The sequence below is a fragment of the Peromyscus leucopus genome, chromosome 9, assembly GCF_004664715.2.
Source record: "Peromyscus leucopus breed LL Stock chromosome 9, UCI_PerLeu_2.1, whole genome shotgun sequence".
NCBI classification, from domain to species: Eukaryota; Metazoa; Chordata; class Mammalia; order Rodentia; family Cricetidae; genus Peromyscus; species Peromyscus leucopus.
The window spans coordinates 45,570,278-45,584,548 of record NC_051070.1 but is presented as its reverse complement, the minus strand read 5'-3'; the positions used below and the strand labels follow the sequence as shown (position 1 = coordinate 45,584,548).

General features: G+C 43.9%; 1 protein-coding gene across 1 annotated transcript in view; it reads left to right on the top strand.

Annotated features, from left to right (window-relative positions):
* The window catches only part of Enox1 (ecto-NOX disulfide-thiol exchanger 1), a 552,113-nt gene extending 546,549 nt beyond the window's left edge, over positions 1 to 5,564 (top strand). The window contains 1 exon segment of the mRNA XM_037208374.1: positions 4,591 to 5,564. Coding sequence (XP_037064269.1) covers positions 4,591 to 4,722 — 132 coding nt within the window. The 3' untranslated portion in view covers positions 4,723 to 5,564.
* Positions 5,565 to 14,271: the final 8,707 nt, after the last annotated feature.

The following is a 14,271-nucleotide window of genomic DNA, read 5'->3' as shown; positions in this document are numbered from 1 at the left end:
AGATCAAATCTAGAGCATTTAGTGAGTTTCTTGCCAGTTAATCCCTAGTCTTATGAATGAGAAAACAGGTCCAAAGAGTACAGTACCTAGATGTGAGTGTTGGCCATGGCTGCCCATCACCTGCGGTCCCTTTGGTCGTGATTTCTGGGGTGGTGCCCAGCAGCATGGAAGTGTGTGTATTGGCTGGTTTTGTGTCAACTTGACCCCAGATAGTCATCAGAGAGGAAGGAGCCTCGGTTGAGGAAATGCCTCCATGTGATCCAGCTATACAGCATTTTCGTATTTAGTGATCAGTGGGGGAGGACCCAGCCCGTGGTGGGTGGTGCCATCCCTAGACTGCTGGTCCTGGGTTCTGTAAGAAAGCAGGCTGAACAAGCCATGAGGAGCAAGCCAGTAGGCAGCTCCCCTCCATGGCCTCTGCATCAGCTCCTGCCTCTAGGTTCCTGCCCTGCTTGAGTTCCTGTCTTGACTTCCTTTGATGATGAATATCAATGTGGAATTGTAAGTCGAATAAACCCTTTCCTCCCCGGCTTGCTTTTTTGGTTATAGCATTTTGTTGCAGCAATAGAAACCCTAAGACAGTGTGCATGAGCTGATTCGTTTAGAGTTCTCAGGGTTTGGTTGTTGGTATGGACATCCATCTACCAGTATCCACCACACAGAAGCCCAGCCCTCCTTTGCACAGTCCCCTCACTGCCAGCATTGCCTCATGAGTACAGAGGTATGACCAAAAGGCTGTTGTTAATCCTCTCCATGCAGCCTTCTGATAAGAGCACGGCACTCCAACTATAATGCCTGGACCCAAGCCAGCCCCACACTCACTCGGTGGCTCACCCTGACCAGGTTACCTGACCCCTCAGTTTCCATATTTGTAAATGATTGCCTACCTCATGAGAGTGTGGTTAGAATTATAGAACCTTGGGGTGTTTTGGTTTTAAAAATCTGGTTCAGCAGATGCAGAGATCCACAGCCAAGCACTGGGCTGAGCTCCGGGAGTCCTCCCGAAAGAAAGGGAGGAGGGATTGTGTAAGCCAGGGGTGTCAACATCATGATGGAGGAACCCACAGAGACAACTGACCTGAGTTCGTGGGAGCTCATGGACTCTGGACTTAGGGAGCCTGCATGGGACCAACCTAGGCCCTCTGCATGTGTGTGACAGTTGTGTAACTTGGTCTGTCTGTGAGGCTCCTAGCAGTGAGATCACTGCCTGTCCCTGGCACGCTAAGCTGGCTTTGGGGAGCCTGTTCCCCATGCTGGATTACCTTGCCCAGCCTTGATGCAGGGAGGTGCCATGCTTTGTTCAAGCCCATGGGAGGCCTGCCCCTCTCTAAATGAACATGGAGGAGGAGTGGAAGGGGAGTGGGTAGATGGAGGCAAGGAGGGAACTGTGATCGGTATATAAAATAAATGAAAAATTTTAGTTAAAAAAAAATCTGGCCAGGCAGTGGTGGCGCACACCTTTAATCCCAGCACTCGGGAGGCAGAGCCAGGTGGATCTCTGTGAGTTCGAGGCCAGCCTGGTCTACCAAGTGAGTTCCAGGAAAGGCGCAAAGCTACACAGAGAAACCCTGTCTCGAAAAAACCAAAAAAAAAAAAAAAAAAAATCTGGCCCAGTCATTGTTAGACCTTCCCAGGCAGCTGCAGAGTGGCTACATGTGCTTGCTGCTGCAGTACCACAGCCTCCAGAATAGACAATGTCTCCAGTTGCTTATTTCCCTTCAGAAATGTAGCGGTTTCCCTCCTTCCTAAACCTTCCTCCTGTGTTCCCCAGGGAGGGAATAGTTACCCTGGATACTGGCTGTTGGCTCACCCCACGCTGCCTCCTCACGGCTGTGGCCTCCGCTTGATCTGGGGGGAGACGGCCCCTCCAAAGAATGACGCCCGAGTTTGACTGGCATCACCTCCTATAAGAGAAAGAAAGGGGTTTGTGAAGGGGGTACCATGCCCGAACAAAGCCTAACAGAACTGCCTCTTCCTTAAAGTAAGGAAAAAAGATTGAGAAAAGGGAAGAAAAGACTTGTAAAGGGGCAACCTGGCCTCATAAAGCATACAGATACTGTCTTCAGCGTGAACTTTGGAAAAAGGATGTTGAAAGGTTCCTGGAAAGAAGTGGTCCAGGCTGCAGAGAGGGTCAGCAGTCAAGAGGGCTTGCTACTCTTCCGGAAGATTTAGGCTCAGTTCCCAGCACCCAGGTGGTGGCCACAGCCATCTGTGACTCTAGTTTCAGAGGACCCGATGCCCTCTTCTGGCCTCTAGGCACTGCATGCCATGTAGTACCCAGACTCAGCAAGCAAGACACTCAGACACATGAAACTTGGGTTGTTTTGTTTTTGTTCTTTAAAGAAGGAATGATTGGCTGTGAAGAGGTAGACGTAACTGGCCTGATTTAAACAGTATGTGACCTGTATATCGATAGCAACAACACAGATTACTCAGCTAACCTGTACAACCTTCATGTTTTTAGGTGTGTCAGTTAGGTAGAGGAAATGTCTCGTGGGCCTAACACTGAGTTTGACCACATATCTCCTGTACACATCTCATGTGGCCTTGACCATAGACCTTGACCTTCTGTCACAAAACTTCAGACACTAGCATTGTTGTCTATCCATGTACTAGATGGAGACAGAGGGGTTTTTTGTTTTTTTGTCTCTTATTTACTTAATTACTCCTCCCAACCACCCAGGAGGGTGATATTTCTATTACACATGGAGGAACTGAACGTCATGGGTACTAAGTGAGCTGCCCAAGACCACGTTGCTTGAGGCTCATCAGCCCAGAGTCCAATCCATGACTGCCTGACTGAAGCCTCTCAGAAGACTTGCTGGGGGAACTCGTTAAAAATAGATTCTCTGGGCTACATTTCCAGATCGCGAACCCAGGGTCTCCAGAGACGCAGCTAAGAAAGCTGCTCTCTGAACAGGAGCCCCAGGGGGCTGGTGTTTCACAGCAGCGCCTTTCTTGCCTGGCTGGCCACTCCAACTGAAGAGCAAGCATATAAAGCAGACCCATGTCCAGGCCCAACCCACATGCCCAGGTCTCTCTCAAGCTGTCGTTGATATCAGCCACACATACCTCATGGAGTCTCATGGAAAGAAGTGAGGTGTGGAAGAATGTGCTCTTCCAGTGCCTGTGGAAAGGGGGTACTTTGCAAGGTCACTGTGAAAACAGTCTGTTTGGTGGCTTTTTGTGAGTCTAATGATCCTTCTCACATGGTTTTATGGTGCAATGCACTCAGATTTCAAATTATTCACACACACAAATATCAGACTACAGTCTATTAGGGGATGGGGAAATGGTTCAATGGTTAAGAGTACTTATTGCTCTTCCAGAAGACCCGAGTTCAGTTTCTATTACCCACAGCAGGTGGCTCACAACTACCTGTAACTCAAGCTCTAAGACCAGATACCCTCCTCTGGCACACACACACACACACACACCCCACACACACACACGTATAAATACAAGTAAGTATTTTTAAAAGAATATAATCTATTTTACCTTTCCAGAAATGCCTCTATTTAACTAAAGTTTTACAGTGTAGGCTTAGGAATATTGAATATATATGGAATGTTTTCCAGGTGAATGTTAAATATGGTTGATTTGACATTCTCTTAGAAGATAGGCCAAAAAGAGAGTCTTAATATTGCTAAATGGAAAGTGTAGACTCTAAAACAGTCTCTCTGTGGCAGTTACACCATGAAAAATGATCATCACTTTGATTCATGGCGCAGTTCTCTGTGCCCAAATCTGTGCTAAGTCAACAGCTTTGACACCATCCTTATTAAGTTTTACCCCCATCTGCTAAGGCTTAAAGAGACTAATTATCTGTCTAAGGTTCATTTAACTCTTAACAATAGCAGACAGGAGTTTCAAACAGTACCAGCCCCCAAATTAGCCATATTGGTATACATGTTCTCACACTGTACACCAGATTAGGATACAGTCAAGCAAATAAGAACAGTGACTGTGCTAGACAAGATCAAGTTCATTCGTTCTTCATTTAAAGCAAAATTCATTATTAATGTAATAAGTCCCTGCTTTTTAAAAAGAAAATCTAAGGAAAATTTTGAACTAAAACACTTGTCTAGACATGGGACATGGTGACTTTTTTTTTTTTTTTAATGACTGGCTATCAAGATTTTCACTGCTATGCATTTGAGGTTTAGTCTTCATTTCTAAATCTTTATCATCTTTAAGAGAAAGAGTTTGAATAGCAAGAAATCCACTCTTAAGGCCTCTGGCTCCCGATGAGCTACAGAAAGTTTCTGCCCCAGGCGGGTGAGGCTGAGCACAGCAGTGGTGAGGATTTGTTCTGAGTCTTTCATGTCAGGGAAGGGTAAGACATAGCTCTGCCTGCGAGGCGTCTCTCCATCCACAGGAAGGGTGAACCCAGAAACTCCTGGCTCACCCCACACCCACGCTGCTGGCTGCTCACGGATAGGGCAAGAGTCCAGAACTTCACCCTCTTGCTTTGACAGCCCAGGAGAAAATGAAATGTCTCAGTGGAAAGTGGGACTTGCCTACGCCTGTCCATTTCTAGTTTTCAGGTGGGCTCCTTTCCCAAAATTGACTTCTCTTTCTTCCTAACAGATATCTGCCAATGAAATCGAAATGCTTCTGATGAGGCTGCCACGCATGTTCAAACAGGAATTCACTGGCGTGGGAGCAACGTTGGAAAAGAGATGGAAGTTGTGTGCCTTTGAAGGAATTAAAACGACCTAACCGATGGCCAGGAAAGCTGGAAATGAAGGGGTCCGAAGCCAGCCAGGGCTGGACGAGAGAGGAGCAGGAGGGCTGGGGTTGGCCAGCGTGGGACCTGTGTGGAGCCACCAAAGCCTTGTTCAGTGACATCTGTGGCGTTTTCTTGTGAGTGGAAATGTAATTGTGTACCAGTTCCTTAAGCTAGACGAAGCCTCATACTTTGCTATGACAGACCTGTCCCTATGAATACCGAGCAATGATTCCACAGTCAATGACCACAAAAATCTCAAAATAGGCGTTGTTGCAAAGTAGAACACCGAGCAAATGCTTCAAGTTAATGGCGGTGTAGCAATGGTGGTTGCTAGGCTACAGAGTTGTATATGTAATGTATAGCTGAAAACATTAAATGACATTTTCCTGAAGGTCTTTCTGTTAATAAAACAAACAAACAAAAAAACCAACAAAACAAAAAAAAAGTGATTTTACAGTGGGAAAAAAATCATACCAAAAGAAAACTTGAATATGTGTCTGAACAGTTATTGTATTTTGTAAATTAAGTTATATGCTGTTCCAGGGACTTTTGCCTTATTGCAGAGGCAGAAAACTATGATTGGACTCCTTGAGAATGCTTTATCAAGGATATTATTTTTCTAATGTAACAGTTCTCCATCGTGCGTTCTTTTCACATGGACTACATAACAATTTTCATAAAATGTGACTAGAGGGAAGAACTACATCTGCTGTCCTGTGCTTGGTATGTAGCATTCAGGTTTATGCATCGAAAACCATTCGGAAAATATTCCTCTTACAAATTTTATAGCAAATATATTAATTTTTTTCAATAAATCTTGACTTCTACCATATTGGTTTTGTGTAATTGTTTTGATTGATACGTTTTCATTCCTTCTTATAAAATCCTTTTCTTGTTTTTTGAGTCCTGTGTACTAGACCAGCACTTTAAATGTATTCAATAAGAGACAAGTGACGCTAAGAGAAAAAGCATTGCTAAAAATAGAACACATACAGTTGGTGTTCAGAAGGTGCAATGCAGGAGAGAATCCAGTACTGGAGTGGATGTGGCCAAAGGATCAAGATAAAAGCATCTCAGTGTAATCACCACCAGCTTACTGTTGCCTTCTGTCCTTGTGGGCAGGCACTGAGTACCCCGTCAGCTCATCTTGTCGCTGTGGGATGTTTACATTTGTGTATCTTCTGTAAAGCATGTGTTAAGAAAGGAATGGAATCAGTCACACAAAAGCTTAGCAATTTAAACAATCTGGTCTTCCCTCCTTCCTTTTACCACCAAGTAAAGAGAATGTGGCTTTAAGTTCCCTTTCCTTTCTGCTTTACTATATAAAATCCCCAAAAAGACAAGTATTCAAGATATTAATTTTAAATGAAACATTTCCAGAAAGACAGCTGAACAATGAATGGTCTTTGAAGTCATGAAAAGATAGTCATAATTTCCTATTGGACATTATTACCCTCAGGTTCTTTTTATTGAACTCTGGAATATGAAGACCCTTATTCATAACTCTCATAGCGTCTACCGGTGTGTTTTGTTCAGGCTCAGTGCCAGTACTGTGTGTGAGGAGATGAGTGAAGAAAGACCTCCTCTCTCCTTAATGCACTCGGAGTTCAGTCTGAAACAGAAATTTCCCCCCAAGTTTGTATATGTGAGGTTCGTGGCAAGGAGGACGTGAAAGGGATGCTGTAGGCACCCAAGCAAATGCTGTACCAACTGGGCATGGTGGCCCAGGCCTACAATCCCAGCGCCTAAGAGGCTAAAGCAGTCGGATTGAAATTTTTAGGGAAGCCTGCTCTACATAGTGAGATCCTGTCTCAAGAAAGCCAACAAAAGCAAATCCTACTATCCCATTAAATACTGGTGGCATTCCCTACCACCTGATGGTGCCCGTGGCCCCCATCATGATGACAGATTCCTGGACTATGACGGTCAGAAAGCAGAAGACAACATTTATAGATAATGCTGTTATAAAGCAGCCTAAGCGGTTCACCTGAAAATGGGGGGCAGGGTGCAAATTCCATACAGATTCTAGTCACGGTGATAAATTGTTGAGTAGGGATGCAGAGGAGGGTCCCGCAACCTGGCTGGTTCTGACTACGAACATGGGAGTGGTTTTCTGCATGCTGCATGCTTCTGAGCATGTCCGGGACTCACATCATGTGGGGAGACAGCACAGAGTGGAAACTAACTCAGGCTCTGAACTAAGAAGTGAGTCCGGGGGACACACTCACATTGGTCTGGGGTCTCCATGTGTTTGTCATCCCAATTTCTTTAATCCTGGTGGTAACACTATATGAAGATATTATTAAATTATTGTCCCCTTTTGTCACGCATGGAGAATGAAGCTTGGACATTTATATAACTTGGCTTTCTTTGCAGTTTGCAATGTTAGTCTGAGATTTAAACCCAAGGTAGATGCCAAAACATGTTCTTCTTTTTACTTAGACATTCTTCTAGCTCAGTCTGTTCCCAGACCACTTATGACCCCTCTTTTCCTCTCAAAGGTAATGGCTTGGCAGAATCTTGCCTATATTTTTTATTTAAGTTTATCTTTTGATAAAAATATATAATATGCTTACTTCAAACATTTGTAAGTATACAATTTGGCAACATTAAACACATTCACAATGCCAATCAATCATGCCTCTCTGTATCCAAAACTTCTTAATCACCAACAAACATCTAGCCCTGGTTGTCTTGGAACTTACTCTGTAGACTAGGCTGACCTCGAACTCACAGAGATCTGCCTGCCTCTGCCTCCTGAGTGCTGGGATTAACACGTGTGCCACCACCGCCCAGCTATCTCTCCTTAACAAACAATAATGTTGTATCATTCCCACTACTGCCAAGCCCCTGTACTTCCTTTATCTTCCCAAGTCTGCCTCGTGTTACAGCATGTGTCCTTCTCTGTCCACCATCCATTCAGCTTTTGTCTTCAACATTTACTCACACTGTGGCAGGTATCACAACCTAACTTCCTGTAAGGCTAAATTACGTTCCCTGGTTTGGGAAATCTTGCTGCCTCAGTTCATCTTTGTTGTCTTCTACTGCAGCAAAGAAAAGCCACCAACTATATGTGAGAAGAATCAAAAGCAGCTTTCAGATGTACAGAAAAGCATGGTTTCATCTGCATCACTCCATTAGTTTCATCAAGGACGATAAAAATGAAATGACATCCTCAAAGAACTAATAAAATATATATTAAAAAGGAAATGACAAGTTTGCAAAGATGGTATTAATTGTTGAAAATATGCAAATTCTCTACACAATGAAATATAGACAAAATGCTTTTCTTCATAATAGAGTTGGGACTGCCTTTTGAGAACAATCAACCACTTACCCACCAAGATGTGTCCGTTGCTACAGCAGTGACATGCCTGTCTTGAGGGGTAACCAACAACTGCCTGACTAAAGGCTTACTCACAGAGGCTATGCTGTACTAGAACCTACTGAGAATGGGTGTTAGCTAGTCTGTGCTGCAAAAACATACAAACAAGTTGGGAGAAGGTTATGCTTCACTACATGTAGTCTTACAAAGAGTGGAAGGTGCTCACGGGGGATGGAGGGGGAGCGGGCTGGAGGGGGCTGCTTACTGGCTTGCTCCTCATGGTTTGCTCAACCTGATTTCTTATAGAACCCAGGGCCACCAGCCCAGGGGTGGCCCCACCCATGATATGCTGGGCCCTTCTCCACCATCACCAATTAAGAAAATGCCTTATAGCCAGATCTTATGGAGACATTTTCTCAATGGAGGTTCCCTCCTTTCAGAGGACCCTAGCTTGTTCAAGTTAACCTAAGACCAGCCAGCACACCATGGTTAGAGAGGTTACAGACTGTAGGGAAGAACCTACTTCTATCATTTTGCTAAACTGATGCCGTATCAAACTTCTAGATGCTTAGACTCATAGATTATTCTAACTCATGCCCCTCCAGAGAAGCTTCTTTGTACAGGAGATGACAATTAGCACAGAGAACCACAGCTGGCCAGAGTGCAGAGAAGTCTCTTTGAAGAACTCAGCCATAAATGAGACAACTGTATCCTACTTCCTCCCCATGAGGCTGACATCCGAGAAGAGACCAAGCCTAAGAGGCTAAGGTTGGGGAGGACAGCTGCAAACAGTATCTTCTGCTCATTACAGGGCTGTTGCATGCGTGGAACTCACAGCAATTGCAGTTGTCTATACAAGACCTGCTGCACAAGTCAGTCTAGTCAATATTCCAGCATGGGCTGCGGGGGGGGGGGGGGGGCGGAGGAGCTCACAAAGTCCCACTCCTACTTGAGAGGCTGCTATAGCTAGGTAATGGATGTGGGAAAGAGAAAACCAACATATTCATATATATATATGAATATAGGGGTTTGTGCAGAGTGGATTTGATCAAAATAAGATACATTCATGTGTGAAAAAAAAAATGAAAGAGAAGGATAAGGGTTAGAGAGGAAAGATAGAAAGTTCAGGCTAAACAGCCTCAAATTGACTTTTTTGCTTGTTTAAAAAGCTCCAAATCTTCAGATGTGAGTATAAACTTTAGAGTAACCACAGCAACAAGGAAAGTAAAAAAGGACCATGGCAGGGGGAAGGGGAGCCCAGAGGGAGGAATAGCAGGATACAGGTAGTATGAAGAGGGATATGGAAAAAACAAGGGGGCTAAATACAGAAGAAGAGGGAAGGATGGGGATAAATAACACTAAGGATGTTTGGAAAGCCTAAAAGACAAGAGCCATGGACCATCTAGCTCCAACACCAGGCATGAGAAATCTCCTTTGGAGTTGTTGGTCAGGGGAGTACAAGAGATGTCCAAAACAGTATAGGGTATTGCAGTTGCTCCTGGTCACCTCCAAAGATCCTATGGCTCATGACACGTACTTCAGACACAAGAAGATTTGAGCTGGAGCTGACCTTGGAAGCCTCCTCGCTGGGAACTAGCTTTCATAGTACCAGAATTCTACAAGTTGCCAGAGGAGGGAAACAACCCACAGTCCTACCCAGCTATGATGTCTATGATCCAGCAAAGCAGTGTATTCCTAAAGGTACAACAGTGGCACTCGTATCTTGGCAGTAACCAACAACTGTATAATTGGACATAAGATCTACTCAACAGGAGAGAATCATGCCTGGCACTGGAAACCTAACCAATACTGCCCAAGGCTGGTGAGGTCATTGATCTGAGGAATGGAACCTACTACCACCACTTTACTAGACCAGTATAATACCTAATTGCATTCTAAAACATAGCCAAATGTATTAGTTGCCTTTTTTTTATTGCCGTGATAAAACACTGCAATTGAGGCAATTTATAGAAAAAACGTGTTTACCAGGTCTTATGACTCCAGAGAGTTAGGGGCAATGATACTGTGCTAGAGGTATCAGCCATCAGCCATGGTAGCCAGAGAAGAGGCCGAGGGCTCCCATCTTGAACCACAAACACAAAGCAGAGAACACACACTAGACATGGTACCTGGCTTTGAGACCTCAATGGCCGACTCAATGACATTGCATCCACACCTGCTAAACCTACTCAAACAGTGCCACCCACTGGAGGCCAGGGAGTCACCTAGCTGCACCCAGAGGTGACATTCTCATTCCAGCCACCACACCACAGATCCGTGTAGCTCTCAGCCCTCATCAGAGCAGCTTCCCTTTGCAGCAGACAGAGACCATGGCAGACAATCATCCCTGGTCAAAATGCAGAGAACAGCCAACAGCAAGGTGCCCAGCCCCAACGGACACATCTACAACACAACACAGTTTCTACACTAACGGCTCAGAGAACAGTTCAGAAGAGGGGGTGGAAAGATTGTAAGAGCCAGAGAACCAAGAAGTCTTCTGTGAGATTCAATCTCCTAGAAGTGGTAGGGAAGTTATTCTTTGAAACCACAACAATATGGTTGCCCAAACAAGACCTGAACAAGTATAAGACCAATAGACATGCTAACATTGTCTTCGAGTTTCTATTGCTGTGATAAAACACCATGACCAAAATCAAGTTGAGGAGGAAAGGGTTTATTTGGCTTACGCTTCCATATCACTGTTTATCATTGATGGAAGGGAGTCAGGACAGGAACTCAAGCAGGTCAGGAACCCGGGGGCAAGATGATGCAGAGGCCATGGAGGAGTGCTGCTTACTAGCTTGTTTCACATTGCTTGCTCAATCTGCTTTCTTTTAGAACCCAGGACTGCCAGCCCAGGGATGGCACCACCCACAATGGGCTGGGCCCTCCTCCATCAATAACTAAGAAAATGCCTTATCACTGGATCTTCGTTTTAGTTAGTTAGTTAGTTTGTTCGTTTGTTTGAGACAGAGTTTCTCTATGTAGCCCTGGATGTCATGGAAGTAGCTCTGTAGACCAGGCTGGCGTTAAACTTATAAGGATCCACCTGCCTCTGCCTCCAGAGTGCTGGGATTAAAGGCATGTGCCACTACTGTCTGGCTACAGGCAGATCTTATGGAGGCATTTTCTCAATTAAGGTCTCTTCCTTTCAGATAACTCCAGTTTGTATGGCAAGTTGGAATAAGACTAGCCAGCACAAACATGGGATGGGAAAACTACCAATAAACAGTCAGTGATGCTTCTAAATACAACACAAGAACCATATGAAAGACACAATACCACCACACATGGCAATTGGGGCCAAATACATTCAACAGTAAGGAAACTGTGCTCTGCGCTGCCATTCTCCATGAGGGTCAACAAGGTACACAATCTTCAAAGATTAAAAGAAACTATGAATTATGTATTTTTAACCCAAAGAAACATTACTGGGGGAAATTACTGTATTAGCTAGAATAGACAATAGTGTTATTTTACAAAACATACATTATTATTGTAGTTGCTAAGGGTTTCATAGTCAAGGACTCCAGTACATCTAGTAATTACAGACTGATTATGTTAATCAAATTAGCTGTTCTGTCCAAGCAGTTAACTGTTGCCTACTCGGTAAAGATGCCCAGAGAAGCACAGATGTTCACACACGCCAGTCACTTCTTAAATAATGTATATTCACTGGGACCAGCCTATAATGGAATGTTCTAACTCTGTGGGAGAAAAAAAAACAGGCCCACAAAAATAAATTGCAGACAGTTTACAGTAGAAAATAGTGTTTTACTATACAGAGCAGAAAAAGTGGTTAATGTACAATCGAAAGTGCATCACATGTAATGAAATGTATTTTTTGTCTAGCAAATATATTTATTGTGCTTTGAAAATTGTAATATCTTCCCCTGCACAGAGACATTTCTATCAGAAAGCTCGTTTGCCGTGTGAGGGGGAAACTCTTCTTCTTGTTTACTGTAGTTGTCTATCTCCCTATCAGTCCACAACACTTGTCAAGTTCACTTAAGAAGAGCTATGTGTAGATAAGAATGGGACGGAATTGGGGACCAGAATATTCCATCTCATCTGCTTTTACACCTGAGGGAGTGCCATGTAATCCATGGCATCTGGAGGCAATCTCATTTTTGAAAGCATTTTTCTTTACAGATGAAAAGTCAAAAAATTGGCCAATTTAAGGCTTTTACCAATAAATAAATCTTTTACCTTTGAGTATATTTACGCATAAGCGAGCATTTCTTCCTCTTGTGTGCTTTGAGAGAGAACGTGAAGTATGGGATGGGAAGTCAAACATTGTCTTTGAAAGGAGATAAGAGATGAAAACAACTGCAGGCCATTTGTTAAACAGACATTGATTGTTATGTCAAATCAACGCATCACGGATTATTTTTATGATTTACAATCACAGTAAATCAAGTTTCAAGTATGGAGTGCTATGAATTCTCACTGAGAATAATTGCCACTCCCTAAGGCTGAGCAGAAACTGGTTAGGATTTTGCCCCATGACCTGTTCCTCAAGCACATGACGGAAGTTTTAGTTCAATGCATGCCAGTGAAAGGCTGGGCCTGGTATGTGGGCAGAATGAACAACAGAGAACAGCCAGCAAAGATTGTGCCAGTCTGCACTGAACATTTTATATTGGCAGTCTGTGACTTAGGACAAGTAAATAAACACACAGCCTCTTGGTTCTAGATGGGTACATCTCAAAGGCAGTGCCATCAAGCGGTCAAGAGCATCCTTCTAGAATCGCTCCGTCCAAGTGATGATGGGAACTTGATTAAATCCCTGAGGTTTCTCCCTGATATGGGGTGACACTATTCTTGCCCATCGTCATGTTTCAATGTTATCTATTCACTGGGTCTTACTAGGTCATTGGAGACAATGCACTTCTCTCTTGGCCTCAGAGTTTACCAAGTTTTTCCCCTCAGAGGCCCCCACCAATGCATCCAGAGGAATCTGCTTCCTGGTCTCTCTCTGGAATAACAGATGCTTACATTCAAAATAACAGGAAACTCTACCAATTCCAAGAACTTTGAGGTGTGTTTGAAACCAGAATTCTAACTTCTCAAGAAATCCAGATTCCCACAGCCTCCCTGGGAGATTGTAGGTACTCATGAAATAAATGAGAAGCTGGACAAGTTTCTAACTCAACCCAGGCCTCTTGGAAGCGAATCTTGGCAAAGCATACCTGGTGTGTTTTCGCAAATATAAAGTACTTCAGAGGAAATAGATTATAGACAATAGGGCTAGATATCTTAGTCCTTGTGCTTGCTAGATTTCTGTCAACCTGACCCAAACTACAGTCATCTGAGAGGAGGGAACATCAATTAACAAAGTGTTTCCATAAGATAGGCTGTGGGTCAGCCTGTGGGGCAGTGGTTCTCAGCCTGTGGGTCATGACTTGTTAGGGGTCACCTAATGCCATCAGAAAACACAGATATTTGCATTACAATTCATACAGTAGCAGAATTATGGTTATGAAGTAGCAACAAAAATAATTTCATGGTTGGAAAGTCACCATAACATGAGGATTTATATTAAAGGGTCACAGCATTAGAAAGGTTGCTGTGGTTGATATATTGTGCACCCCAATAAACTCTTCTGGGGGTCAGAGAACAGAACAGCCACTAGATAGACGTAGAGTCCAGAAAATGATGGCACACACACCTTTAATCCTAGCATTCTGGAGGCAGAGATCCATCCAGATCTCTGTGAGTTCAAAGCCACACTGGAAACAGCCAGGCATGGTGACACAAGCCTTTAATCCCAGCACTTGGGATCCTATGTCTTGCTTGGGAAAGACACACACCTTTAATCCCAGGAAGTGATGGCAGGAAGCAGAAAGGTATATAAATGGATGAGGACCAGGAACTAGAGGCTTTTTAGGTCTTTGTAAGTTTTTATGCTTTTAGCAGCAGTACACCTGAGATCCATTCAGATGAGGACTCAGAGGCTTTCAGTCTGAGGAAACAAGATCACCTCAGGAATTGACAAGGTGAGGTTGGATGTGGCTTGTTCTCTTTCTCTGATCTTTCAGCGATCACTCCAATACCTGCCTCTGGGTTTGTTTTTATTAATAAGACCTTTTAGGTTTCGTGATACACACAGCTGTAGGGCATTTTCTTAATTAGTAATAGATGGTGGAGGCCCGGTTCACTGTGAGCGACGCCATCCCTGGGCTGGTGGTCCTGAGTTCTGTAAGAAAAGCTA